At 44.3% G+C, this 26991-nt stretch overlaps 2 protein-coding genes across 6 annotated transcripts in view; one reads left to right on the top strand and one right to left on the bottom strand.

The window, feature by feature from the left end:
• Positions 1–19135, top strand: part of PPM1E (protein phosphatase, Mg2+/Mn2+ dependent 1E) — a 123326-nt gene extending 104191 nt beyond the window's left edge. The window contains exons 3-7 of the mRNA XM_081945406.1: positions 5275–5474; positions 7301–7489; positions 12765–12908; positions 14021–14114; positions 15242–19135. Coding sequence (XP_081801532.1) covers positions 5275–5474; positions 7301–7489; positions 12765–12908; positions 14021–14114; positions 15242–16299 — 1685 coding nt within the window. The 3' untranslated portion in view covers positions 16300–19135. The remainder of the gene's footprint in view (positions 1–5274; positions 5475–7300; positions 7490–12764; positions 12909–14020; positions 14115–15241) is intronic.
• A 4623-nt stretch (positions 19136–23758) lies between these two features.
• The window catches only part of TRIM37 (tripartite motif containing 37), a 70067-nt gene continuing 66834 nt past the window's right edge, over positions 23759–26991 (bottom strand). For all 5 annotated transcript variants that reach the window (XM_081943402.1, XM_081943401.1, XM_081943403.1 and 2 more), the window contains one exon: positions 23759–24816. In XM_081943402.1, coding sequence (XP_081799528.1) covers positions 24728–24816 — 89 coding nt within the window. In that variant the 3' untranslated portion in view covers positions 23759–24727. The remainder of the gene's footprint in view (positions 24817–26991) is intronic.

Here is a 26991-nt window from a genome sequence, read left to right as displayed (position 1 = left end):
CAAAAGTGACCTTGACTTTCTGAGAAAGAATGTTGTTATGGCTACACATCACCCAACTCCGTATAACACTCCCCCCTCCCAGTTTCCCACAGAAGAAAGTGTGGGCAGGCCTGGAATCCAAAAAGAAAAGATGGCTTACAGATCTGACACGGCATGCAACGGACTGCGGACTAGCTGTCATTTCTTACGCAGCCCCTCTTGGGGCCAACCCAGCGCATCCTTGTGAGATCAAGTGAGACTTCTGCTTCAATTAAGACTTCCTTAGTAGGAGGGGAAGGAGGATCTTGGTGGTAGCTGAGACGAGGTGACGGCTGACTCAGCCCCAGGCCAGCACTCCAGCATTAAGGATTGATGAGTAATTTACAGCTGCGAGGGGGTGGATAAACTGCAGAGGGCTCTTTAAAAAAAAAAAGGTGAACCAGTAATTATTGATGATGCTCACACAGCGTGTGCCCTCCCCAGGGGGGCTGCCCTTGCCAGTGTTCACGGAGTGTTTTTCTCTCCGGCTGGGGCACAGGGCTTCCTCCTCCAGCACAAAGGCACATTTCTGTTCCCTTTCAATCAGAATCAGAATAGAGCTGGAAAGGATGAGTTTCCATAACTTCTCTTCTCTCTTCTCCTCTCCTCAACTCTTTAACAGATAAACAGATTTGGAAGGGGTATTGTAGGTCATCTAGTCCAGCCCACCCACCCACCCATGCAGGAGACCCTACACCATTTCTGACAGAGGGCAGTTCAGTCTCTTCTTGAAAGCCTCCAGTGATGAAGCTCCCACTTCTTTTCTCCTCTCTTCAACTCTTTAACAGATAAGCAGAGTTGGAAGGGGTATTGTAGGTCATCTAGTCCAGCCCACCCACCCACCCAAGCAGGAGACCCTACACCATTTCTGACATAGGGCAGTCCAGTCTCTTCTTGAAAGCCTCCAGTGATGAAGCTCCCACTTCTTTTCTCCTCTCTTCAACTCTTTAACAGATAAACAGAGTTGGAAGGGGCCTTGGAAGTCATCTAGTCCTGTCCCCTCCCAAGCAGAAGGTCCTAAACCGTTTTTGACAGATGGCAGTCCAGTCTCTTCTTGAAAGCCTCCAGTGATGAAGCTCCCCCAACTTCTGAAGGCAACTTCTGTTCCATGGGTTGATTGCTCTCACTTTCAGGAGATCCTATTCCATTTCAGACAGATGGATGTCCAACATTTTCTTAAAAACCTCCAGTGTTGGAGCATTCACAACTTCTGGTGGCAAGCTGTTCCACTGGTGAATTGTTCTCAATGTCAGGAAATCTCTCTTTAATTCTGGGTTGCTTCTCTCCCTGATTAGTTTCCATCTGTTCTTGTCCTGCCTTTCCTGGGGGCACTAGAAGGCAACACAAGAATTTTATTTCTCTATGTGTAGTCCTTGGCATACTAACCACAGTTGGGCTCAAAATTTCCATTGTTGACATTGGTTAAGTGAGCTTTGAGACATTTTACAAACTTTCTTGCCACAGTTATTAAGTGAGTCACCACAGTTGATAAGTTAGTCATCTGGTTGGTAAAAAATATCTTTATTGTTCGTGCTGGCTTCAAAAATATATTGATCTGAATAGAGTGTCCTCGTCTTACAATGACAACAGAGCCCAAAACTTCTGTTGTTAAGCGAAATGGTTCTTAAGTGAATTTTGCGCCATTTTTAAAACCTTTCTTGCCACGGTTGTTAAGTGAAGCACGGCACTTGTTAAGTTAGGAACCCAGTTGTTAAGTGTAACTGGCTTCCTCGTTGACTTGGCCCGTTGGGACGTCACAAAAGGGGATCGCAGGACTCCGGGACGCTGCAACTGTTATAAATGAGTCAGTTGTCGTAAGTATGAAAAAAGGTCTTCTTTTTTTCAAAGTGCCGTTGTAACGTCGAACAATCGGGAAACAAATGGTCGTAAGTAGAGGCTAGCCTGCAATGCTAAAACTAAGCCGTTTCAAATGTCTAGAGGAAGTGCCAGTCTTTGTAATTTCATGCAAAAAACGTAGTGACTCATTCACACTAAACTGCTCGTTTTGGTAGGTGAGAAATTATTTTTGTACAAGTGAATGAATGAGTTTGCACAGGTGCCATTATCAGCGGATCCAATCAGCTTGGTGGAAATTTTACTCTAACCAAAGTTTTACCAGAAGGGAATATTCTCACCCTATTTATTTTGGAATATTTGGTGCGGTAGCCTAGAGCTGGAGCTCTTGCTGAACAATCCCGAGGCTGTGAGTTCGATCCTAGGTAAAGGCAGATATTTCTCTCTCTGGGCCCGATGAGAATATATCAGCTGAAACAAAACTCCGCGCTGGCAACAGGAAGGGCGTCTGGCCAGTAAAACTCAGCTCCACTCAGTTGCCCAGATCCACTCCTCAAGGGATTATGGGGTCGTTAAAAGATGATGATGATGATGATGATGATTTAATTTAATTTAATTTATTAAACTTCTAGACCACCCCCCTCTCCCCGAAGGGACTCGGGGCGGTGTACAGGTACAAATTTAAAACCATACACTCGATAATCTACATAACTAAAATTGAATTAAATATCCCCTGTACAAATTTATAAGAATTAAAACTTGAACCTTAAAACCAAACCATGAAATTTAGAAATTTAGATTTAGTGATGGTTTGAAGTTACAATGGCACTGATAAAACTGACTTATGACCGTTTTTCACACTTACAACCGTTACAGCATTCTGATGGTCAGAAATGTTTCACTTAGCAACATAAATTTATGGGCTGAATTGTGGCCATACGTTAAGGACTACCTGTACAGGAAGCCCTAGGCTTACAACAGTTCATTTATTGACTGTTTGAAGTATTACAATGGCACTGAAGAAAGTAATGAGAATATATCTACTGAACAAAACTCCACACTGGCGATAGGAAGGGCATTTGGCCAGTAAATACTCAGCTCTATTCAGTTACAATAATACAATACAATACAATAGTAGAGTTGGAAGGGACCTTGGAGGTCTTCTAGTCCAACCCCCTGCCTAGGCAGGAAACCCTATACCGTTTCAGACAAATGGCTATCCAACATCTTCTTAAAGACTTCCAGTGTTGGGGCATTCACAACTTCTGGAGGCAACTTCTGTTCCACTGATTAATTGTTCTCACTGTCAGTTGCCCAGACTCTACCCCACAAGGGATTATAGGGTCATTAAAAGAAGATGGTGATTTATATTTAATTTCCAATTCTCAGAAATCTCCAATTTCTTCCTTCTACCAGTTTCTGGGTGAGATTTAGAACATTTAAACCAATCCGAATAGAGCAGGAACGGACCTTGGAGGTCTTCTAGTCCAGCTCCCTGCTCAAACAGGAGATCCTAAACAATTTCAAACAAGGTTGCAATAGCAATGGCTAAGACCCACTGCTAATGCAGGAAGTCCTCGACTTACGACCCAGAAATGGAGCCTGAAACTTCTACTCCTAAGCGGGACAGTTGTTAAGTGAGATTCGCCCTCTTCTACAACCTTTCTTGCCACAGTTGTTAAGTTAGTAACACGGTTGTTAAGTGAACCTGGCCTTCCCTTTGCTTGTCAGAAAGTTGCAAAAAAATCATGTTGACATGACTCCAGGACACGTCATAAATAGGAGTCAGTGGCCAAGGGGTCTGAATTTTGATCACGGGATGGGAATGCTGCAATGGTTGCAAATGTGAAAAACAGTCATAAGTCACTTTTTTCAGTGCCTTTGAAACTTTAAACGGTCACTAAATGAAAGGTGGTAATTTGGAGACTGCCTGCATCTAGCATTCTCAGGAAAACATCAAAGGAAAAAGATTTAATACTCCTGGTAGATACCGTATTTTTTGGAGTATAAGACGCACCAAGATTTTGAAGAGGCAAAAGTTTTTGCACTCTGCCGACCTCCCAAAAACGGGCCCATTTTTTGTCAAAAAAAGGGCATGCATAGCCTTTAGGAGGTTTATAGAATGCTCCTGGGGGCTGGGAATTGAGCAAAAAATGGCCCATTTTTTGCTCATTTTACCCCTCTCCAGCCCCCAGGAGAACTCTGGAAGCCTCCTAAAGGCTATGCACGACCATTTTGGTGAAGGGGGCAGGGTTTTGGGAGGCCAAAAATGCTGTATTAAGTGTATAAGACACACCCAGATTTTCACCCTCTTTTTTTGAGGGGAAAAAAAGTGCTTCTTATACTCTGAAAAATATGGTAATATCCAAACTGCCCAAGGAGCTGCTGATCCAGTTCTACAGAGGAATCATTGAGTCTGTCATCTGCACCTCTAGAACCCAACAAGACAGACACAGACTTCAACGGATAATCAGAACTGCAGAAAAAATAATTACGGCCAACCTGCCTTCCATTGAGGACCTGTACATGGCACGAGTCAAAAAGAGGGCTGGGAAAATATTTACAAACACCTTGCATCCTGGACGTAAATTGTTTTGATTCCTACCCTCAAAACGACGCTATAGGGAACTGCACACCAGAACAACTAGACACAAGGACAGTTTTTCCCCGAATGCCATCACTCCCTCCCCACTGTCAAACTATACATTAAGGCTGCATTACTATTACTATTAGTCTCCTCATCGTTCCTATCCCCCATGTCCTCCCACTTATGACTGCAAGACTGTAACTTTGTGGATTGTATCCTTATGATTTATATTGATACTGTTGCCTGATTGCTTATTTGTACCCTATGACTGTCATTAAGTGTTGTACCTTAGGATTCTTGACGAATGTATCTTGTCTTTTTACGTACACTGAGAGCATCTGCACCAAAGACAAATTCCTTGTGTGTCCAATCACACTTGGCCAATAAAGAATTCTATTCTGTTCTATTCTATTCTATTCTTCTTGATGAATTTTTTTATTCTCTTATGTACACTGAGAGCATCTGCACTGCAGACAAATTCCTTCTATGTCCAATCACACTTAGCCAATAAAGAATTCTATTCTATTCTATTCTATTCTATTCTATTCTATTCTATTCTTCTTTATGAATGTATTTTATTCTCCTTATGTACACTGAGAGCATCTGCACCAAAGACAAATTCCTTGTGTGTTCAATCACACTTGACCAATAAAGAATTCTATTCTACTCTACTCAATATTCCTATTCTATTATTCTATTCTATTCTGTTCTATTCTATTCATTGGTATTCTTTTCTTTCTCTTCTCTATTCCATTCAATTTCATATTCTACTCTACTATACTCAATATTCCTATTCTATTCTATTCTATTCTATACTATTTTGGATTTCCACAAGGAGTTCTTCATTCTCATCAAGGTATTGGCTTTTCTTACAGAGGTGGAGACGGAGAGGTTGGCCCGCACCGTCTTTACCAAGCTTCACAATATTTGCAGCGCTTGGGTGAAGGACTTCCCGCTCCAGATGAAGTCGTGTCGGTACTATGAGACATCCATCCATGCCATTAAGAACATGCGACGCAAGATGGAAGACAAACATGTCTGCATTCCAGACTTCAACACCCTTTTCAACCTGGAGGTAAAAAGGAAGACCTGCCAGCAGGTAGCAGATCAGGGGTGTCAAACCCGATTCCATTGAGGGCCACATCAGGATGGTGTTTGTCCTCTGGGGGGCTGAGGTGGGTGTGGCCAGCTCGATGTCACTTGTGTGACATCATGGGTGCCTGTGGTAGTGGTGTGGCTCAAACAGCGGCCAGCAGGGCTGGCAGCAGAGTCCGACAGTGAGGAGGTTGGGGAGGAACCTGGGCCAGTCCTGGAGTCTGGGGATGGCTCTGAGGAGGGCTCTGTGTCGGAGGCAGAGAGGGGGCTAGGGCCATCTGGCAGTTATCAGCTGCCTTCAGAGTCAGACATCAGTGGGGCAGAGGAACAGCTGGAGCCTGTTCCCAGTGTGCGCATGCGCAGAGTTGCCAGATGAAGGAAACAGCTAAAGAAGAGGGGTCGACTTGGGAGTAAGGCCACAGGTGGACGGTGAATGGCCCCTCCCAGAGGAAATAAAAGAGGAGCGAAAGGGGAGTGGAGTTTGCAGGAGGCCATTAGTTCATTCCTGCATTCTTGCCAAGTGTTGCGGCGTCCGAAAGATATGGGCCTGGCCACTCTCCAAGCGTGATAAAGGGCAGTAATGGTGAACTATCTTGAAAGACGGTGGGAGAGGAAAGACTTTGCTGGAGAGGAATTCACGGTCAATTCAATAAAAGGGGTTTATCGGGACGAGGACTCCGCTTTGTGCTGCTGGGGAAGCCAAGGTTGCAACAGGTGGCCTGAGTGCTCTGCCAGTGAAAACGGGCTCCAGAACTCCGTTTTTGGCTGCGACGGCCTCCTGCAACCCTATGCCAGCGAAAACAGAGCTCGGGAGAGCTGCATGCGGCTCTCCTTTTTCACGGGCAGACGCACCATGGGCCGGTCCTGTGGGCCAGATCTAAGTAGCTGAATGACTAACTGGTGCATGATTTTTAGTCGGTTCCAGCCTGAGTTAATTTTTTCTTTTATGTTCTGACCTAACCCCTTTTTATTAATGTATTCATCTGGCAACTCTGCTCATGCGCACAATGGGAACAGGCTCCAGCTGTTCGTCTGCCTCACTGATGCCTGACTCTGAAGGCAGCTGATAACTGGCATACGGCCCTGGCCCCCTCTCTGCCTCCGACACAGAGCCCTCATCCAAGCCTTCCCCAGACTCCAGGACTGGCCCATCTTCCTCCCCAACCTCCTCACTGTCCGACTCTGCTGCCAGATCTGCTAGCCGCTGGCAGGCCACAATAATTTAAAGGCCCCTTGCATAATACAATACAATACAATACAATAGTAGAGTTGGAAGGGACCTTGGAGGTCTTCTAGTCCAACCCCCTGCCTAGGCAGGAAACCCTATACCGTTTCAGACAAATAGCTATCCAACATCTTCTTAAAGACTTCCAGTGTTGGGGCATTCACAACTTCTGGAGGCAACTTCTGTTCCGCTGATTCATTGTTCTCACTGTCAGGAAGTTTCTCCTCAGTTCTAAATTGCTTCTCTCCTTGATTAGTTTCCACCCATTGCTTCTTGTTCTACCCTCAGGTGCTTTGGAGAATAGTTTGACTCCCTCTTCTTTGTGGCAACCTCTGAGATATTGGAATAATGCTATCATGTCTCCCCTAGTCCTTCTTTCTCTTAAGCTAAACATACCCAGTTCCTGCAACCGTTCTTCATATGTTTTAGACTCCAGGCCCCTAATCATCTTTGTTGCTCTTCTCTGCACTCTTTCTAGAGTCTCATCTTTTTTACATCGTGGCGACCAGATAACCTGTTGGCTGAAGCTGCTGGCCCTCGGTTTGTTCTCTGTTTTGATTTGCTCCTCTTTCGATTGGCAGGATCAAGGGGAGCAGGCCTATTTTGCCGTCTTTGACGGCCACGGAGGAGTGGACGCTGCCATCTATGCCTCCATTCACCTGCATGTGAATTTGGTTCACCAAGAAGCGTTCCAGCACGACCCCGCTGAAGCCCTCTGCAAAGCCTTCCAGGTGACGGATGAACGTTTTGTGCAGAAGGCAGCCAGAGAGGTGAGCGGAATTCTCCGATGGAGCGAGAGGACAGGACTTCTGAGACAGATCCAGTTTACGACCAGATTGAATCTAGAACAGGGGTCTCAAACTCGAGACGACACGTCGTCACATGATGTATCACAACTTTCCCCCTCTTTCATTAAATCGGAGGTGGACGTGGCCAACATGTGATGCATCTGGCCCATGCGTCCCCCCCCCCATGAGTTTGACACACCTGATCTAGAACCCCCATTCCGTTCTTAGAGGCACTGTTTAAAGCAGGGTTCCCCAACTTTTCAGGATTTGCGAACCAGCAACGGGGGAAGGGGGACACACCATGTGGGACGTAGTGGCTCAGTGCCTTAGACACTGAGCTTGTCGATCAGAAAGGTCGGCAGTCTGGCTGTTCGAATCCCTAGCACCACATAAAGGAGTGAGCTCCCGTTACTTGTCCCAGCTTCTGCCATCCTAGCAGTTTAAAAGCAGGTGGTAAATGCAAGTGCACCGCCCCGAGTCCCTTTTTGGGAGAGGGGGCGGTTTATAAATCCAAAGAAATAAATAAATGATAAATAAAGTAGAAAAATAGGAGCCACCTTTGGTGGGAAAGGAACAGCGTTCTGTGCACCTTCGGGGTTTAGTCATGCCGGCCATGAGACCATGGAGACGTCTTCGGACAGCGCTGGCTCTTTGGCTTTGAAACAGAGATGAGCACCCTAGAGTCGGGAACAACTAGCACACATGTGCAAGGGGAACCTTTTATCTTTCTTAATGGGGGAGGAGCGGAGAGTGTTCCTCATGAGCGGTGGGCCAGAGCACATGCGCCTAGCTCTATTTGCGCAAGTGGCAGGCACACACACACACACACACACACACACACACACACACCGTCCTCACAAATGAGCTTTGCACGCTCATACACTCACCCACCATTTGTGCAAGGGGAGCTGCATGCACAAACACACACTGACCTACCACTTTTGAAGCCCGTTTCTGAGCAGGCCATGGCCCAGGTGTTAGGGACCCCTGGTTTAAGACACTTCTGGGTTGAAAGGATTAGCCATTGACTTCACCGTGGCCTAAGAAATGCCCATGGGGGATTTTTTCATGTCCGTCCAGGAGCTGGAGCGAATGACAGGAGCTCACCCCGCCAGGCAGCAGCATACGGGTTTGAAACGTGGGCTTGCTAACCTCCAAACCAGCAGTCCTAATCACATAACCCACTGTATTCCTTACCTAGAGCCATTCTTTTTTTGTAAAAAGAGTTTTTATTTTTAATTTCATACGTACATTTACAGGTATACATTCTCATAGTTGTTAATTCATATTGTGTAAACACTTTTAAACATTTTCCATATAACAAACTTAAAATATATAAATCGGGATTGCTTTGCTTACCATACCATACACCTATTTAATTTTATTTTACTACAACTCTGCTTTTCTTTCCTTTTCTCCCTCCCTCCTTCTCTACTTTCTCCTTTCCTCCTCTCCTTTCCCTTTTCTTCTTCCCCTTCTTCTCCCCTATTCGTCTCCTCTTCTTCCCCTCTCTCCTACTCTTCCTATCCCTCCCTATCTTCCTCTCCTTTCCTCTTCTCCTTTCCTACCTGGAGCCATTCTCATAGAAGATAGTACAGGTAGTCCTCGACTTACGACCACAATTGAGCCCAGAATGTATGTTGCTAAGTGTGACATTTCTTAAGTGAGCTTTGCCCCGTTTTTACGACTTTTCTTGCCACATTTCTTAAGGGAATCACTGGGATTGTTCAGTTGGTAAGACTTTCATTCAATGAATCTGGCTTCCCCGTTGACTTTCCGTGTCAGAAGGTCGAAAAAGGGGATCGCGTGATCCTGGGATAAATACGAACGAGTTGCCAAACAACCACATTTTGATCACATGACCATGGGGATGCTGCAGTGGTTAGAAGTGCAAACAATGGCCCTGTTTTTCAGTGCTGTTGTACCTTTGAACAGTCACTAAATTAAATGTCGTAAGGCGAGGACTACCTGTCCTGTAGTCCTCGACTTATCACCCATGATGGAGGCTGGAATTTCCATTACACGTTCATGATTCATAACTGGAAACACTCATGGGACCGACCCGTTTTATGCAGAGGTGGGCCGCACTTACCTTAACAACTGGTTTGCTGGTTGTGAGAGAGAGCGCGCACAGTCCGCTAATGTGTGCAGCCTTCCGTGCATGCGCTTTACCCGCTCGCACGCGGCATCAAAAACAAGGCTAAATAGGTATGGCATGGCAAGTGGGCAGTATCAGGTTTCCAAAAGATGCCCTAATTGATTCATGAGTCTCGAGCCAAGTTTCAAAAGAAAACTAGTCATTTATTAGAAGCACCATTAGGTAAGACCTTGTTGCAGTCAGATATGAGCCTCATTTGAATGATAGCTGAACTTTAGCCCCGTTCCTTTCCTCGCCTCAGTCTGTGTCATAAATCACATTCCCCGATGAGGTGCACCCCTCCCAAGCCTGCTGCTGTAATCTGAGAACTGACTCTAGCCAAAAATATGCGTGGAATGCGCTCCCCCCTTTCCTCACCATGGCAACTTTTATGCCTTGACAGGCGGGAGCGGTTCATCCGAACCGGCAGCAGCCTACCACTGGTTTTATGACATTTCTTGTGGTGGTTGTTAAGTGAACCCATTATCCCACTGCCTGTTGTTGTTTCGAAGAAAAATTTATTTTTGCCAACATTTATTTTCCTACCTACCTGGAATTTCGAGCAAGGGCATATAAAGCCATAATATAATTCTGCTTTGGTGAAGCTGATCTCACCCTGGCCTTGACGTGGCTCTAGAACTGATTGACTGAAATATTTCCTGTTCTGAGACAATCCCTAAAGCTTTATTTTTGCCTGGAGCAGAAACTATTTTGGATGGCTTTGATCACCGCAAAGCCGGTAGACTTTTCTGGTTATCTGTCTGTTCCTTTAATAGAAAAGTTGAATAAAAATAATGGTTCATATTAACACTTACTGATTTGGCACATAGCCACTGATGCTCTCCATTTTTTTCTTAAATCATGTGTTAGGATAGCTTTCAAAATGATTTTGCCCCAGGCATTGAGCGTTTCCAAATCAGAAATGCACGTCAGTTACTTCAAACAGCTTGGTTAAAAAAAATCTCTTCTTTATTGCTCGTGCCGGCTTCAAAAATATATGGATCTGTACAGGTAGTCCTCATCTTACAATGACGGAGCTCAAAACTTCTGTTGCTAAGCGATGTTGTGGCTCACCAGCGGCCAGTGGAGCTGGTGGCAGACTCAGACAGTGAGGAGGTTGGGGAGGAACATGGGCCAGTCCTGGAGTTTGGGGAAGGCTCTGATGAGGGCTCTGTGCCAGAGGCAGAGAGGGGGCCAGAGCCTGTTCCCAATGTGCGCATGTGCAGAGTTGCCAGGAGAAGGGAACAGCTAAGGAACAAGGGCCGACTCGGGAGTAAAGCCAAAGGTGGACGCTGAATGGCCCCTCCCAGAGGGAATAAAGAGGAGCGAAAGGGGAGTGGAGTTTGCAGGAGACAATTAGTTCTATTCATTAGGGTGAAGATCTCTTCCTGACTTCTTGCCAAGGAATTGCTGCTACAGCATGGAGTTTAGAAGATATCGGCCTGGCAGCTCCCCAAGCCTGATAAAGGTCTGTGGTTGTGAAAACTCTTGAAAGACTGATGGCCGGGACTTTGCTGCAGAGGAATTCCCTTTAACCTAAATAAAAGAGGTTTTATCAGGATGAGGAATCTGCTTCATGATCTTGGGAATCCTAGATCAGAACAAGCAAGATGCTTGTTAAGTGAAGTTTTGCTCCATTTTTACCTTTCTTGCTGCGGTTGTTAAGTGAATCACTGCACTTGTTAAGCTAGGAAGCCAGTTGTTAAGTGAATCTGGCCACCCCACTGACTTTGCTTGTTGGAACATCGCATAAGGAGAACCCATGACCCCGGGATGCTGCAACCATCATAAATATGAGTCACTTTGCCAAGCGTCTGAATTTTGATCCCATGTCCATGGGAATGCTACAGCGATCGTAAGTGTGAAGAAAGGTCCCCGAGTCACTTTTTTTCGGCGCCGTTGTGATTTTGAATGGTCACTAAGTGAACTGTTGTAAGTCGAGGACTATCTGGAACACAAAGAAGCTGGTTTACGTTCTGTTTCTCCAACTAGGCTTAGTCGGCTGGGTCACAAGAGCCGAACTAAGATTTCATTTTCTTTTTTAAATATTTTTTTAATAGTTTTTTCTTTCACATCCATAGTTGCTTGGTGGGCAAAGTATTGTCTGGGTCAATATATTTTACACACAGTAATAATAATAGTGATATTGTTTAGATATACATAATCCTAATCTTCTAACATTTGTGCATACATAGTGGTTATAATGTATTCTATTCTATAATCAGTGTACATAATTGTTCGGACCCAGCCTTAGCAGAAACAAGAAACCGACTCCTTGTCACGAAAACCCCCTCTTGATTTACCTCTTGTGAATTAATGGCATTTGTACACCGAAAAGTCCAGGCAATAGTCCTTCAAGGAGTTAACTGTAGTAACAGACCTTATCAGTTCCCTTGCGATAATTGCAAGGCTGTGGGCTCCCAGCCGTAATTAAGTTTCGGCAAACCGTCTCTGTGGCACGAAACACGATGAGCAAAATCTTCAGAAATACGAACTGTTGTCTCCTACGACAACCACTCCCCTTTCCTTCTATTTATTTCCCAGCCGGGGAACAGCCATCCAGCGTCCACATGTGCTTTGCTTCCCGAGTCAACTCCTTGTCCTCCGTTGTTCTCCTCTCCTAACAGCTCTGCGTATATGTGCATCTGGAAGAAGCCCCAGCTGTTCTCACTCATCTCAGCCTCCAAAGGCAGCTGCCTCTCTGGTGGCTGAGAAATGTCGGACGGCCCTGGCTCTATCTCTACGTCCGACAGAGCATCCATCAGAGCCTTCCCCAGATTCCAGAACTGTCCCAAGTTCCTCCCCAAACTCCTCATCGTCCGAGTCTGCCATCAGTTCTGCTGGTAGCTGGCAGGCCACAACAACAATTTCCCCAATTTCTAACTTCTTTTTTTCTAATTCTTAGTAAAATAGCCAGCTATTTGGAAGTATTTTATATCTATCCATCATGTCTTGCCCTTTTTAGAGTTTCAACTCTTATTGACTTTTTGGTATATCTTCCATGCTTCTCCCTTGGAATCTTGTAGCTCCTTACGTCAGATGCATTTGATCTTAGTATTTCATCTAAGGTTTCTTTTTCTCAAGTGTGCCCAAAGGACGGTTTGTGTTTTCTCTTTATAGAGTTTGCGATGCGGCACCACAGGCGTTGTGACGTTCATCCGAGGGAACATGTTGTATGTGGCCTGGCTGGGGGACTCTCAAGTCATGCTTGTGAAAAGGGGTCAGGCGGTAGAACTGATGAAGCCTCATAAACCAGACCGGGAGGTGAGTCGGCTGTAGGACTACAAAACCACTCGTAGAAAATGGGGACTTGGCTGACGGCAGCACAGTGCATGAAGGGGTCTTTGAATTTGCTAAGTGGTGTTGTGATGACCTGGGGCAAGGCACACAGGCAACATAGTTAGCTGATAGTTCAAATCGCCCCTTTATTGCTCTAACTTTCCCCCAAACGCTCCCATGTTATGGCAAGTCCTAGAGACAGAGGTGGGGATTCAGCCGGTTCGGACCGGTTCACGTGAACTGGTAGTTCTGGTGAGCAGTTGGCCCTGCTCTTTCCTGTCCTATATTTCCCTGTGTCTTAGCTCAGCTGGTTCACGCGGCACAGCAGATTGCCGTGCGTCAGCTGTTTTACTCACCGGTGCTGACATAGAAGGTAAGTTTTTAAGCTTAAAATGGGTGGTTTTTGAATGCTATGCGCATATGCATGCGTGCGCTCACCAAACTGGTTATTCAACTGGTTGCATCCCACCACTGCCTAGAGCAGTGTTTCTCAACCATGGCGACTTGAAGATGTCTGGACTTCAACTCCCAGAATTCCCCAGCCAGCATTCTGGGAGTTGAAGTCCGGACATCTTCAAGTTGCCAAGGTTAAGAAGCACTAGCCTAGAGCAAAGTGATGAGGGAGGGGAGAGATAGAGAGGAGAGAGGGGAGAGGAGAAAGAGAGAGAGAGAGCAGCAGCCCCTGGAAAGAGAGATGGAGAAGGAAAGAGAGATTATGGCATGCTGGCCTAGTGGTGAAGATGCTCGCCTCCCACTTGGAAGGTTGAGAGTTCAATCCTAGGTAGAGGCAGATGTTTCTCTCCTAGGGTGCAAAGAAAAAATATCTGCTGTGAACTCTGCGTGGCATCAGGAAGGGCATCCAGCCAGTAAACGCACAGCTCCATCTAGTCATCCCGATTCTGCCCCGAATTAAGGGATTACGGGATTATAAAAATGGAGGGGTATTTTTTATGGATAGATAGATATAGATAGAATATTTTTTTATGTTTTGGGGTGAAAATTGAGGTAATATGTGTACTGTAAGTGCTAAGTAGTTAGGTACATTCCATTGCAGCAGTAGGAAGTTCAACCAACAGGTGAATTGTCTTCCATTTTAGGATGAGAAGAAACGCATCGAGGCCCTTGGAGGCTGCGTGGTCTGGTTTGGAGCATGGCGAGTCAACGGGAGTCTTTCTGTCTCCAGAGCCATTGGTAGGTAGGAAAAAGATGCTCCCTGTTGTATCCTTTGCAATATACAATTGTTCATGTCGATTGCTGGCAGTCAGGAAGTGCTGCAGCCAGAGAGGGCAAATTGAATGAAAATGTCTACTCAATACTTTTGGAGCAGAGCCAAGTAAAGCATCGGAAAGCTCCAGAGAAGAGATGAAAAGCAAAACACAGAGACGATTTTGATGCTGTCAGTTCTAACAGCATCAGTAACAGAGTTGGAAGGGACCATGGAGGTCTTCTAGTCCAACCCCCTGCCCAGGCAGGAGACCCTATATCATTTTGAACAAGTTGTTCAACATCTTCTTAAAAACCTCAAGTGTTGGGAGCACCCAAAGCCTCCGGAGCCAAGTTATTTCACCGATTAATTGTTCTCACTATTAAGAAAGTTCTTAATTCTAGGGCTCTGGTGACAAATGTGCCAGAGGTGGCACACACAGCCCTCTCTGTGGGCACGTGTGCTGTTGCCCCAGCCTTGGGTGGGGTGAGCAAGTTGCAGGCTCTTTGGTCCCTGCGTTGCTGCTCCGTCAGGTGATCCCAACTGTCAACTCCCAAAGTTGTCATAGTGAGGGAAGGAGAAGGGAACGCATTCCACGCAAACTGTTGGCTGAAGTCGGATCTCAGATTACTGCAGCAGACCTGGGAGGGGTGCACCTCATTGGGGAATGTGATTTATGACACAGACTGAGGGGAGAGAAGGAACAGGGTTAAAGTTCAGCTGTAACGCAAATAAAACTTAGACCTGACTACGAAAAAATCTTGCCTATGATACTCCTAATAAATGACTAGTTTTGTATTGAAACTTAACTCGATACTCATAAATCAATTAGGGCATGTTTAGGACACCTTACATACAGTACTGGCTAGTCCCTCCCCTCCCTCCCTTCCCAGTCACCCCAAAGGAGTCTTTGAGGGCTGAACGCCCAGAGGCACGGATTTCCTCCTACATTCCCACCCCACACTGAAGTGAACCAAATGGGCCAGGGTCTCCCTCCTCGCTAAGCAGCCCCGCCGAGCCCGCTTGCAAATTCCTTGAATTTGACACCCCTGTTTAACCAGTATGTGTCAGAAGCCTAAATCTGTTTGGGTTTTTTTGGGTCTACCTGTTCCAGGTGATGCAGAGCACAAGCCATACATCTGTGGAGATGCAGATTCTGGATCCACGGTGCTGGATGGATCAGAGGACTACCTCATTCTGGCCTGCGACGGCTTCTACGACACAGTGAACCCCGACGAAGCGGTGAAAGTGGTGGCCGACCATCTGAAGGAGAACAACGGGGACAGCACCATGGTAGCCCACAAGTTGGTGGCTTCCGCTCGAGATGCCGGCTCTAGCGATAACATCACGGTCATTGTGGTCTTTCTCAGGGACATGAACGCCATCATCAGCGTCGGCGAGGAATCCGAATGGACCGAGAACTCTTTCCAAGGCGGGCAAGAGGACAGCGGCGACGACAAAGAGAACCAGGGAGATTGCAAGAGACAGTGGCCTCAGCACCAGGTCTCGGCGCCTGCCGATCTGGGCTACGATGGCAGAGTGGATTCCTTCACGGACAGAACTACCTTGAGCGCAGGTTCCGCCATCAACGTCTTTGAAGACCCCAGCTGCTTAGACCTGAGGAAAACAGAAGCAGGCAAACTCCACAGTGTCAAACGCCTTTCTCCGGATCAAGTCTTCAGTGCTGGCGTGCCAAAGCGGGCGATTTTGAGTCAAAGTGTTTTGGGAGACGGCAAGAGAAGGGACGACGTTCCTCCCCAGGGGCAGAACACACTCTTGGGCTCTCCAAGCCCAGGGGAGTGCAGCGTGGTGTTGGTGGAGGCCCCGATCCCCACTGGGCCCGAAGGCCTGTGGTTCAAGTCATGGGGAAGAAAAGCTTCCATCTTCTCTCACTTTCATTTCTGCGACGCCAAGCGGTGGCAACGGTTAGCGAGACTGAAGCCGAAGCTCAATGGGCTTTTCTTTGAGCAGCGGTCCCTTTTCTGCCCAGAAGGTTTAACCCTCTGCTCACCCAACCACCTAAATGGCCGTAGGAACAAGTTCCTAAGAAGCCATCTTGGGCAAGTTTCCCTTGGTTGCCATCAAGGCCACGGCGAGAGTATTTTCCTGATGTTAAGGCCAAGTCCCTGTATACCACCAGACCCATGGCTGCTGTGGAGTTGTAAAAAATAACACATCCCCTCCTTTGTATTTTACTTCCCCCCACCTCCTCCTCTTCTTCTTCAATAGGCTAAACATTTCACAGAATTAGAAGTAATTCGGAGGGAGCGTTCCAGAATTCGGATATCACGGAAGGCTCTGCCCATGTAAATACATCCTGGGAGCCCAAGCGTTTGTCTCCAAAAATTGGGAAAAACAAACACAAACAAACAAACAAGGATTGGCATACCAGTCTCCCTAGCAACTTCGTGGACACATCCAATCTCTCTCTCTCTCATGTACAAACAACACACATGGATCCGTATGTACTCTTTTGTGTCGTAGCTTCATTTCTTCGTGGGAACTGGATATTCTTAAGGACTCGCTGGACAAGACAGGAAAGTGCCATTAAAAAAAAGAATTTGCAAAAAAAAAAGGAGAGAAACCCGTTACGAGAGAAGTCTACGGAGCAATATTTTCAGAAAGACTTTCTAGAACCGATGTGGGGTGGGTGGGTTTGTAAGTGGAGGAGAGGAGGAAATAGAAGACGTGTAAGGAATCCTTTTGGGGGACTGGGCTTCTTTAATCCGATAGAGCAAAAATTACGTTATCAGGTCGTTTTGCAGGTCTGTTGTTAAAAAAAGCCATATGGGAGGTTCAATCTAGCACCTGGGCCCTCCCAACCCTTCAGATGCAGTTCGAGAGACACATTCAATCTTTTAATTTCCCACCCCCCTTCCCATTGAGAAGATAGGGCAAGGGCAGGGGTCAGCAACCTACGACTCTGTGGCTCATTCCTCCTTCTGCTGCGGCTCCCTGTTGCCGGTCAGCTCCACAATTGATAGAGCTTTCGGTTAGGACAGGTAGAGGAAAAAAGGACGCCGTGCTAGGAGGAGACTCTATGGTGGTGGAACCGAACTTCCGGTCAGCTCCAGAATTGAACAGGGGGGGCTTCCGGTTAGGAACTTTGTGGCTCTTTGAGTGTTTAAGGTTGCTGACTCCTGGGCTAGGGGAAGCAATGCCATGCCAAGCTTTTGTAGTTTTTTTTTTTTTAAAGATAATTTCCTGCCGCTAAAATCGAAACTATACTGAAATTACGGTTAACTTGTTCTGGGGAGGGAAGTGTTCCTTAATGACAGTTCAGCCTTTTAAATGGGGAGGGTGGGGGGAAGTAATAATGTTTAAATGGCTTAGGATTTATCATCATTTTGCGGCTGATTCAAGCCACCTTGCTCGCTTTCCCAATCCTTTTTTATCTCAGGTGTCCAACTGATGTAAAACAATCAGTTCAGATACAGTTCACGCTGTCCTATTGAAAAACTCATTTAAACCACCAATTTGTCATCCGTTCTGCTTTCCCAGGTAAGAAGTTGTAATCCTTTTTTTTAAAAAAAATAGAAATAATCGGGTGTCGGAAACATTTTTGCTCCAATTGCTTGCATGCTCAACTGAAGAGGCTGTAAGAATAGGAAATGAAGCTACCAGAGATGTCTCCAGAGCAGTTGGGAACGTTATCAGAAGAAATAAAGTATGAATGTGGCCATCTAGTCAAGCAACGGTAGAAAAATGATGTAAAAGTTTGGAGATTTAAATTGCCAGTTAGAGTTTCAGGGTGAGAGACTGAGGATTCAATTCCAATTTTTTAAAATTTTAATCCTGGTGAGTAAAATTTTCTTGAAACAAAACACTAATTTTCACATAAGCTAGGTAGCTGGGCTGCAACAGAATCACATAAAGCATGTTTTAGGTACTTAAAATATTCACCACACCACCTTAAAAAAACTCACCAAAATTCCACAATATTGTGAGCAGTAAAACTAACCTGCGTACTCTGCCATTTGTGCAAATTTAAATAGTTACAGAAAAGCCGACGATTAGAAAATGCTTCAGAACTTTTGATTTGCGGTCTGACGGTTTGATTTTTTAAAAAAATTATATATTCGTGGTAGTCCTTAACTAGGAACCTTTTAGAGGTTTTGGAACTGCAACTTTCAAAATCTGGACATCGTAATTGGAAATCCTGAAGAATGCCATATTGGGAAAGAATTCTCTAGAGCTGTGTTTCTCACTCTTGGCAACTTTATGAGGTGTTGGACTTCAACGCCCAGAATTTTCCAGGGATTCTGGGAGTTGAAAGTCAACACCTCGTGAAGAACCGTGATTCTCAACTCGAGCCACTTTTAAGTCATGTGGACTTCAACTCCCAGAATTCCCGAGCCAGCCATGCTAGCTAGGGAATTCTGGGAGTTGAAGTCCACGCCTCTTAAAAATGGCAAAGGTGGCAAACACTTGTATGAGAGGAAACGGTAATTTTATGCCGTGAAAGGAGATTAAAAGCCTTAGCTTTTGGCATACTTATGGAAGGGGGGTGGGGGAGAACCATTTGTTTGCATTTGGCAACTACAAGCATAGGTATAACACGTTAAGTAGAGGGTGACGAGAGGAGTAGATGGCAGCAATTTGTGCTACCTTGTCTGAAAAGCTTTCAGATCAGTCGAGGAGCGATAGATCCCATTGCTGTCTTCAACGCAATGCGCAAAAGCAATTCTCCAAAGGTGCGACCAAGTTCGTAGATGCCGTTTGACGCTCTTCCCAAAATGCAGGCATCCGTGGAAGGTGCTGGTTGCGGAACATGCTCTCCCTCCCTCTCTCTCTCGTGTTTACAAAGTTAAAGCTTCACGCCTGTGGATTGATACACAGTGGATTACCTGCTGCTCGCCATGGTTGATCCTGCAGGAAAGAGCCGGTCAATGGATTCCTACTGTGATCCAGTACAAAAATATTGTTACAAACAAGTAGAGCGCGTCCATTTCTTTCATCTCACGTAGTGATAAAAAGTGTGTAGAATCCATTTGTGAGGCAATTTTTTTTTTTAAAAAAAAAACAAACGTGGTAAAATAATGACATATTTTAAAAGTTATTGTTCCGGATTCTGGTTCGTGCCGCTTGATTCTATGAGATAAAAACAAAACAAGACAAAAACCAAAAAAAAAAAAGGGAAAAGAAGTGCTTTGTGACATGCTGTGTTTTTTTTTCCTTCATTGCCACTGGTAAAATAGGAAGTAATTTTAGTTAAAACTCCTGTGCCCTCATTTGCTGCTTGCTGACGTAAGCAATAAGCTCCTTTTAAACTAACGATAATCTTAAGTGTTCAGTATCTTGTATTTTGAACCTTTTAGCTGGTGAAAATATATAAAAACAAAACAAAAAAAACCCCATAACTGCTACTAATATAGGTATTTAACCGTGTTAATGTTGGTCGTCTTGTAAAGTGTTTGGTAAATCTGTTGTATTTAACTAGTGGTTGGATATTTGCATACTGAAATCTTTCCAATAAAGGTCTGAAGTATCCCTCAACTACACACAAATCTGCATCAGTTGTGTAAGAACACAGAAGCAGTAGCAGTGGTTAAGGAGAGAGACGCACCCGAGCGGCTGCCCTTCCAGAGGTCGCTGGTCAGCTGGCTTGTGAGTTTATCCACTGTGACTTTCAAAGGAATTCCTTTAATTTCCCCTCTGATAGAAACTGGATAGAATGAAGAGGAATACCTTCTGCAGCAGGAAAGAGATGGCAGGTCGTCCTCCAGTTACAACCACAATTGGGATCAGCGCTCCCATCGCTAAGCGAAGCAGCTGGCTTAGTAAGCCGCATCCGGTTTTCTGACCTTTTTGGCCACGGCTGTTAAGCAAACACTGCTGTTGTTAAGTGAATCGCATGGCCATTAAGCAGCTACAACTGCCCCCGTTGTTCGCGGGTGGCAATCGTGACCCTGGGATGCTACGACTGTGGTACGTACCGTATCTGCTGGCTGCCCAAACTTTGATCAGGTGATCTTGGGGCTGCTGCGACAGTCGTGCGAGAATGGGTCACTTATTCCAGTGCCGTCGTAACTTTGAACGGCCACCCGATGAATGGTTCTAAATTGAGGACTGCATGTAATGTTTATCCTGTTGCTGATTAATCCACTCCAGTTGCCCTGCGCTTGCACAGAAGGAAGGTTTAAATATTTATACCCTGAAGTGCCACCAATCACTCTCAGCACTTTAGAATCTACTCCGACTTCTACACACTTCCTGAAAAAGCACAATCTGCTAAGCCCCCTCCTGAGCAAATTAGGGATACCCACAAAAGCAAGCGAGGGAGGATATTTCTCCCTGGCTCAGAGAAAACAACGTCCTTCAGAGGAAGAGACCTCAGCACTCAAGATAGCATCTAGCCCTCCCCTGCTTCCATATAAATAATTTTCAAACTAGAACCTTTAGATTCATCAAGTAGCCCTATCTGTCCTGTGTTCACAGTACTACTCCACTGTTGTTTATTCAAAAGCAACTTTTTCTTTTTTTAGAAGAACAGTTAAGCCAGAAAAACAGCTATGCAGTGTTAAGCTCGATGCGACAAACTGAGAATTGTAGTTCAAGTCGCCTAGGAACTTGAGATTAATTAGGAAACTGGATATCTTTCCAAGAATCGGCTTGTTCGGCTCCAGAGCGAAAAGGACCACAAACACAATGGCACCAGTGAGGGTTCTTAAGCCCGTTAACAAGGCCCGATTTCTCTTTCTAATATAAGTTCTACAGCAGGACTAAATATTTAGCCACCAGTATTAACACGTTGAAGTATTGTGCAAATGTCAATTTTGGTTTTGACAGGCGTGTTGTCTAACAATCCCTGCTGTTGGAAAAGAAAGGGAAAAAAAGATTAACGACATTCCTCATTATTGCTAAAATGTTAGAACTGTGCATTCTTAAAAGAATGCCAAGCATATTACCAGAGCTATTGAAAATTAATTGTGTTGTCCTAAACACTAACAAAGTAGGTCAGTTTAGTAGAAATGATTTAGTAACATGTTGGGATCGGTTGAAAATTTTATTCCAGTAACTTTAATGACTTTCGTAGGAATCGTGTATTAGCCATATTTTATTTATTAAAGCTGTTAGAACAAGGACTATGTTCAACCTCTACCAGTACCTTAATAAAATGACAAATCCTAACTTTTCTGTCGACTTCTTTAATGACAAATAACGCTGTTTTGAGTTTTTCTCGTTTCATACGGTAGGCAGTTAAACCATCAACTGATTTTCTGCTTCTAACTGCAGAGAAGATTTTAAAGCTTCGCGTTGCAAAAACAGCAGCAAACCCACAGAAAGAGAGTCCCAAAAATACTTTTTCAAAGTCAAGAGGGCTTTGTTTTTCTGTGAAGATGTTTCATTACACATCCAAGATGCTTCTTCAGTTCTGACTGAAGAACAGAAGAAGCTTCTTGGATGAGAAGTGAAATGTCTTCAAGGAAAAACGAAGAAAAGTTCATTTGCCTTTTCAAAAAGGCAAATTTAGTTTAGGGCAACCATGATCTGAATTGTCTGAGAATCTCCAGACATTTGGCCACAGAAAAGATGCACTTTGAAGCAGCAAAATTTACAAATGGGGGAGGGGATAATTTCCCCCTACCCTAGGGAACACAATTATTTGATTTATATCTTGTATTTCCTCTAGGTTGAAGGAAAAGTACCAATGTAGTGATCTTTTCCCAGTTTCTGCTTCTTAAGAACTTTTTAAGAACAATGCTGTGTGTTGCCTTAAAATTACTCTGAGCTTCAGAGCTTCAGATAAACTAGAATCCAATTCTCAATCGCAATCCAATATTTAACTATAATTCGATACAAACTCACAGTAAAATGAAAATGACACTGGCTGGTGGGAAACAAAACAGAAACAATATAAGTAGGAAATGAAGAGATCAAAAGTGTAAAAACCTCCAGAGACCTATCTTAGTGTCTGAATACATCGTTTTCTGGTTGTCTTTAAGAGATCCTACCTTAAAGTATCATCAGGAATCAGGACAGCTACCTATAAAAATTAAAAGATATAACTGCTGATGCTGACGTGTCCATTTCAAAACTATGCTGTAACCACAATACAAACCTTGCTTTTTCTTAGGTAGTCCTTAAATCTGTCCTTTTAATTATAAAAAAAGGATTATACAATCTGTTTGAAGGTAAATAACAAGGGGATTTCTTGGAATGCTAAGTCTTAAGACTAGATTTTAATTTTAGTAATGAGAGCCTAAGATGCTGTTTCCAAAGGAAATAAAAATGGCTTTTAACTGGAGTAGTTTCCTCTGCTCTTCAATTCAAATTCAGTTTTTTTTTTTAAAAGAGCCTGGAATATTTGCTTTATTAATATTCCAAAGAAAGTAGCTTACTTACCCTGCTCAATGCCTAATTTCAGAGCAAGCACAGGATTATTGATGTTCATTTGGCAGTGATGTGGAATTGAAACATTTCAAAGTTACAGCTCCAGAGCATGTTATTCCAAACAGCTTCTAGAAGTTTGTTCTCATTCCTCAATCACAGTTTTACTTACTCCAACACCATGATCGTTTTCTACTGCAATTACATAACTGTCACTATGCATAAAATACAACTACAATGATAACCTCACTACTCATCGTTAATTGGTTCCGGAAGGTGCGATGTATGCCAAACAATTTTTTCTCATAAGAAATAATGCTGTGAGTCGCAAAGCAGCCGACAACAAGAAGTTCTAGCTTATGCGTTGAGTACCAAACAAGTACCGGAACAAAATTTACGCGTCAAAATGCGTTGAGTACCAATTTCAATGAATTTCAAAGCCATTAAGCACCAAGGTAACACTGTATCACAACTAGAATTTGCAGACAGACAGTAGCACAAAAGTTACCAGAAATTCATCTTATGCAGGTGGAAATTAAATTTTCCAAGAGAAACTTTGAGCCTGCTATTTTTAATAAGCAAATATGTAATGAGAGAGAATGGAGAAGTTTTAATTCTGACTCCCTCTTCCCCAAAATACTAAACATACTAAAGGAAACTAGCTGGTTGTCTTATCCCAATTTTACAATTTCACCACTGCTGTTGTTTTTACATAAAAACCCATCACAAAACCCTCTAAAGGTGTTTTGCAAAGGCGCTTTGATATTGAATCTAGTTAAAGAGTTTCTTGCAGGCCCTCTTCAAGAACTTCAACTGCACAGGCACAGTCAATTCCACATTCATTTTATTAATTAAAAGAGTGCAAACCATTTTCACCTGAATTTTTACAGTTTTTAAACATTACATTTACAAATGGGTATTTCTGCTTAAGGTATAACACTCAGGAGAAGATAAATACACCAGGATACATGAAGTAAGACGCATACAGTTATAAACATGCTTTTAAGGGATCAGCCAAATGTAAGCTTAAAATCAGAACATCTTCAGTAGCTTAAATGCAATGCAGAAAAGGTACTTTCAACTGGCCAGAACTGGAGTGATTCGGAGAGGGAGGGAGGGAGGGAGAGAGAGAGAGAGAGGGAGGGAGGGAGGGAGAGAGATGGGGGAGAGAAAAAACTCCTCTTGGAAAATATTTAAATAGCTTAAGACAACACGTTTAAAATAATTGCAGCAGGCAAGCATCCTTAAAACTTGCCACATCGCTGAGGAATACAAGCTAAGGTAAAAGTACTTTTTTGGGGGAGGTATATCAGGTGGAAGCTTCTGTTAAGTGGGACTGGGAAACCAGCATAGCCAGAATTTTCAGAGATAAAAGTCAGGAAAAATATGTGTAAGGCATTTCCAGAAATTGTGGGGCAGTGTTGTTCCCGAGAAACAAGCTACCAAATGCTAATCAAACATCAGGCAACTCTCGCATCATTAAAAGCTCTTATCTGAGACCAAACAGAATCAACAAATTGGAATAATTTCTTATCCGAAGCAGCCTATGTCAATAAAATCAACGAAGGATAAAGACAGGTTAGAGAAGAAATCAGTAGTCTTTAAAATGGATTGGCACGGTAGTGTTTTGTACAGTAGTTTGAGAGGATACTCTAAAATTAGATGGAGGCACAGACTATGTGGGGAGTGGGGTTTTTTTTTTTCCCTAAGCAAAATGGAAGTTTTAAGCATTTACTAGACTTTTAAGGAGTCCACTTTTGTTCCTTAAAACATCCCCAAATGGAAATAGGGGCTCCAAATTAGAATCCCCTGGCTGGAGGGAGCCTCTGAGGCTTACAACAGTGAGGGTGGTGTGGTTCACTTTTTACACCTCTCAGTTTAAAAGAATTCCGCATCGGAGTGATCAACAAAAAAAAAGGTGAAATCTAAAGAAGCGCGAACGGACCCTTACACGTTGGCGGACAGATCTGAAGAAGCGATGATCTCACTGTTCTTGGCGGAAGGAGGGTGGCAGGACTCTTAATGCAGGTGTTCTCAAAGCTGCCCTGAAGTTGGCTTATTTGATCCAGTCGCCATCTTCAGAGACAATCCAGCTTTCAGGGATGAGGAAGAGGCAAGAGAAAAATACACAGACCTCCAGATGCTATGAAGTTGCTCTGGGAGCAAATGGCTGGTATCGCGTAGGCAGGCAGGTCCCTTTGCAAACAGTTTAGTTCCAAAGCGCCAATCGGGATAAACTTTTAGCTGGTCCAGCAGGAAGAGCCCAGTATTACCTGGCGCTGTCCTTTCCTGTGTCAAAGGGCAGATCTTCAGAGCCCAATTGGTCAGCCTCGGGGAAGAGCGAGCATAATTCTGAGGCTGAAAACACAAAAGGATAATGGTGAAGACAGAAGCCTTCGGCAATGGGCTACCATGCACCCAGAAAAGAAAAGAGCCAGGGGACGCTGATTTTTTCAGGTGGGTTCTGCTGAGTCAATTCCGCCTCATGGCAAGAATCCCTTTCTCCAATGGACCGAACCAAGGGTGAAATCCAGCAGGTTCTGACTGGTTCTGGAGAACCGGTAGTGGAAATTTTGAGTAGTCTGGAGAAACGGCAAATGCCACCTCTGGCTGGCCCCAGAGTGGGGTGGGGATGGCGATTTTGCAATATCCTTCCCCTGCCATGCCCACCAAGCCACGTCCACAGAACCGGTAGTAAAATTTGAATTTCACCACTGAACACTAGTGGGAATGGAGGGAGGACAAACCTGGAAACTTGTGGGTTCCCTGCCTGATTCGAATCAGATGTCAATGAGTTTTCCTCATTAAAAGAACCTTTAACGAAGGTTTTTGCCAAATGTCTATTGAGATTCTCAGTCATCCAGCTCATGGTTGTCCCAAAGGTGCTTTTTCAAAAGGCAACTGGACTTTCTTGTTTTTCTTCGAAGACGTTTCGCTTCTCATCCAAGAAGCTTCCTCAGCTCTGACTGGATGGTGGGGAAGGGAAGGGTTTATATTCCTTGCAGACAGCTGGTCATTTGCATCCTTTTAGTGGTCAAGTGGTCATTGAGGCCACTTGGGAGGTTTATCTGTGTCCTCGGGATTACCACACCCTTTAGCACTACTCAGGTGACTATGAGGACAGAGAAACCTCCAAGTGGCCTCAACGACTCTGTAAAAATAATGCAAATGACCAGCTGTCTACAAAGAATATAAATCCTTCCATTCCCCACCATCTGGTCAGAGCTGAAGAAGCTTGTTGGATGAGAAGCGAAAGGTCTTCAAAAGAAAAACCATAAAGTCCAGTTGCCTCTTGAAAAAGCACTTTGGGGATAAGGTGTTTGTCCTGATTCTGAGCAATGGGATAGGTTCAAACTAATCTGTCTCCAGGTAAGATGACAATAGCTGAGATTACTAAGGGGAAGGCCTGCCGCAGTATAGTTTTTCGATAAATTGTATCCTCAAGAAAAGGACTGTCCAGTTTAGGAAATGTTTAGAAGCTGTAAATGGAGAGAAAATAGCTTTTAAAGTCACTTATTTGCAGAAACATTTGATAGAAGGAAAGCAAAATGCACCCAAATGAAAAAGAGACAAATCTAAGGAGAAAGAGAGGAGCCAGTTGCAGGAAGCTTAAGAAATAAAAATCCAGGTCATGTTTTGAATCTGGAAACTAGACGTGGCAACTATTTCATTATTGGGGAAACAAGACTGAAAATAAAATTACACAAAAACCCAACAACAACGAGGCAGAATCAAGCATAAGCCTCTGGGTTGCCGTCTCATGCTTGCTACCTCAATGGGTAGAGAGCAACATGCTGTACAGGTGTGGTGGTGCTGAGGTGTCAGCTACCTGCAGTATACCAGGATGTCCCAAAGCTTCGTTTACCTACTTGTACAGGTAGCCCTTGACTTACAACAGTTCGTTTAGTTAACAGTTAACAGCGCTTAAATAAATGACTTATGACATTTTTTTCAAACGACCATTGCAGAATCCCCATGGGCAGGTGATCAAAACTCAAAAGACGCTTGGCAACTGACTCATATTTATGACGGTTGCAGCGTCCCCGGGTCATGTGATCACCATTTGCAACCATCTGACAAGCAAAGTCAATGGGGAGGCCAGGTTCACTTAACAACCGTGTTACTAACTTGACAACTGCAACAATTTGCTTAACAACTGTGGTGTCATAAAATGAGGCAAAACCTACTTAACAAATGTCTCATTTAGCAGCAGAAGTTTTGGGCTCATGACTTATGACAAGGCCTTCTGACTTTTCAGAGGTACAAAGATATCAGCTTCTCAGGGTTCAGAACAATAGAAGAGCATGGCTTAGAGAAGAGAATCACGCCGCCCAAGTTGGGAGGAGCAGTTATAATAGTCACACAGAGAATGCAAGAAAGGAGAAAGTGCTACGGACAGAGAAAGGAGCAAAAGGAAAAAAAAAGAAACCCAGTCAAAGGGAAGCAAATGTAGGCTAATCAAAAGCAAAGAGCACCACGTCCAAAGTGTAAGTACTGCATTTTTTAGAATATAAGGCGCACCTTTTTCCCTCA

This window comes from Natrix helvetica (assembly GCF_964273705.1).
Source record: "Natrix helvetica genome assembly, chromosome: 2".
NCBI lineage: Eukaryota > Metazoa > Chordata > Lepidosauria > Squamata > Natricidae > Natrix > Natrix helvetica.
Note: the sequence above shows the minus strand (reverse complement) of the source record. Positions and strands in the feature narration are given on the sequence as shown.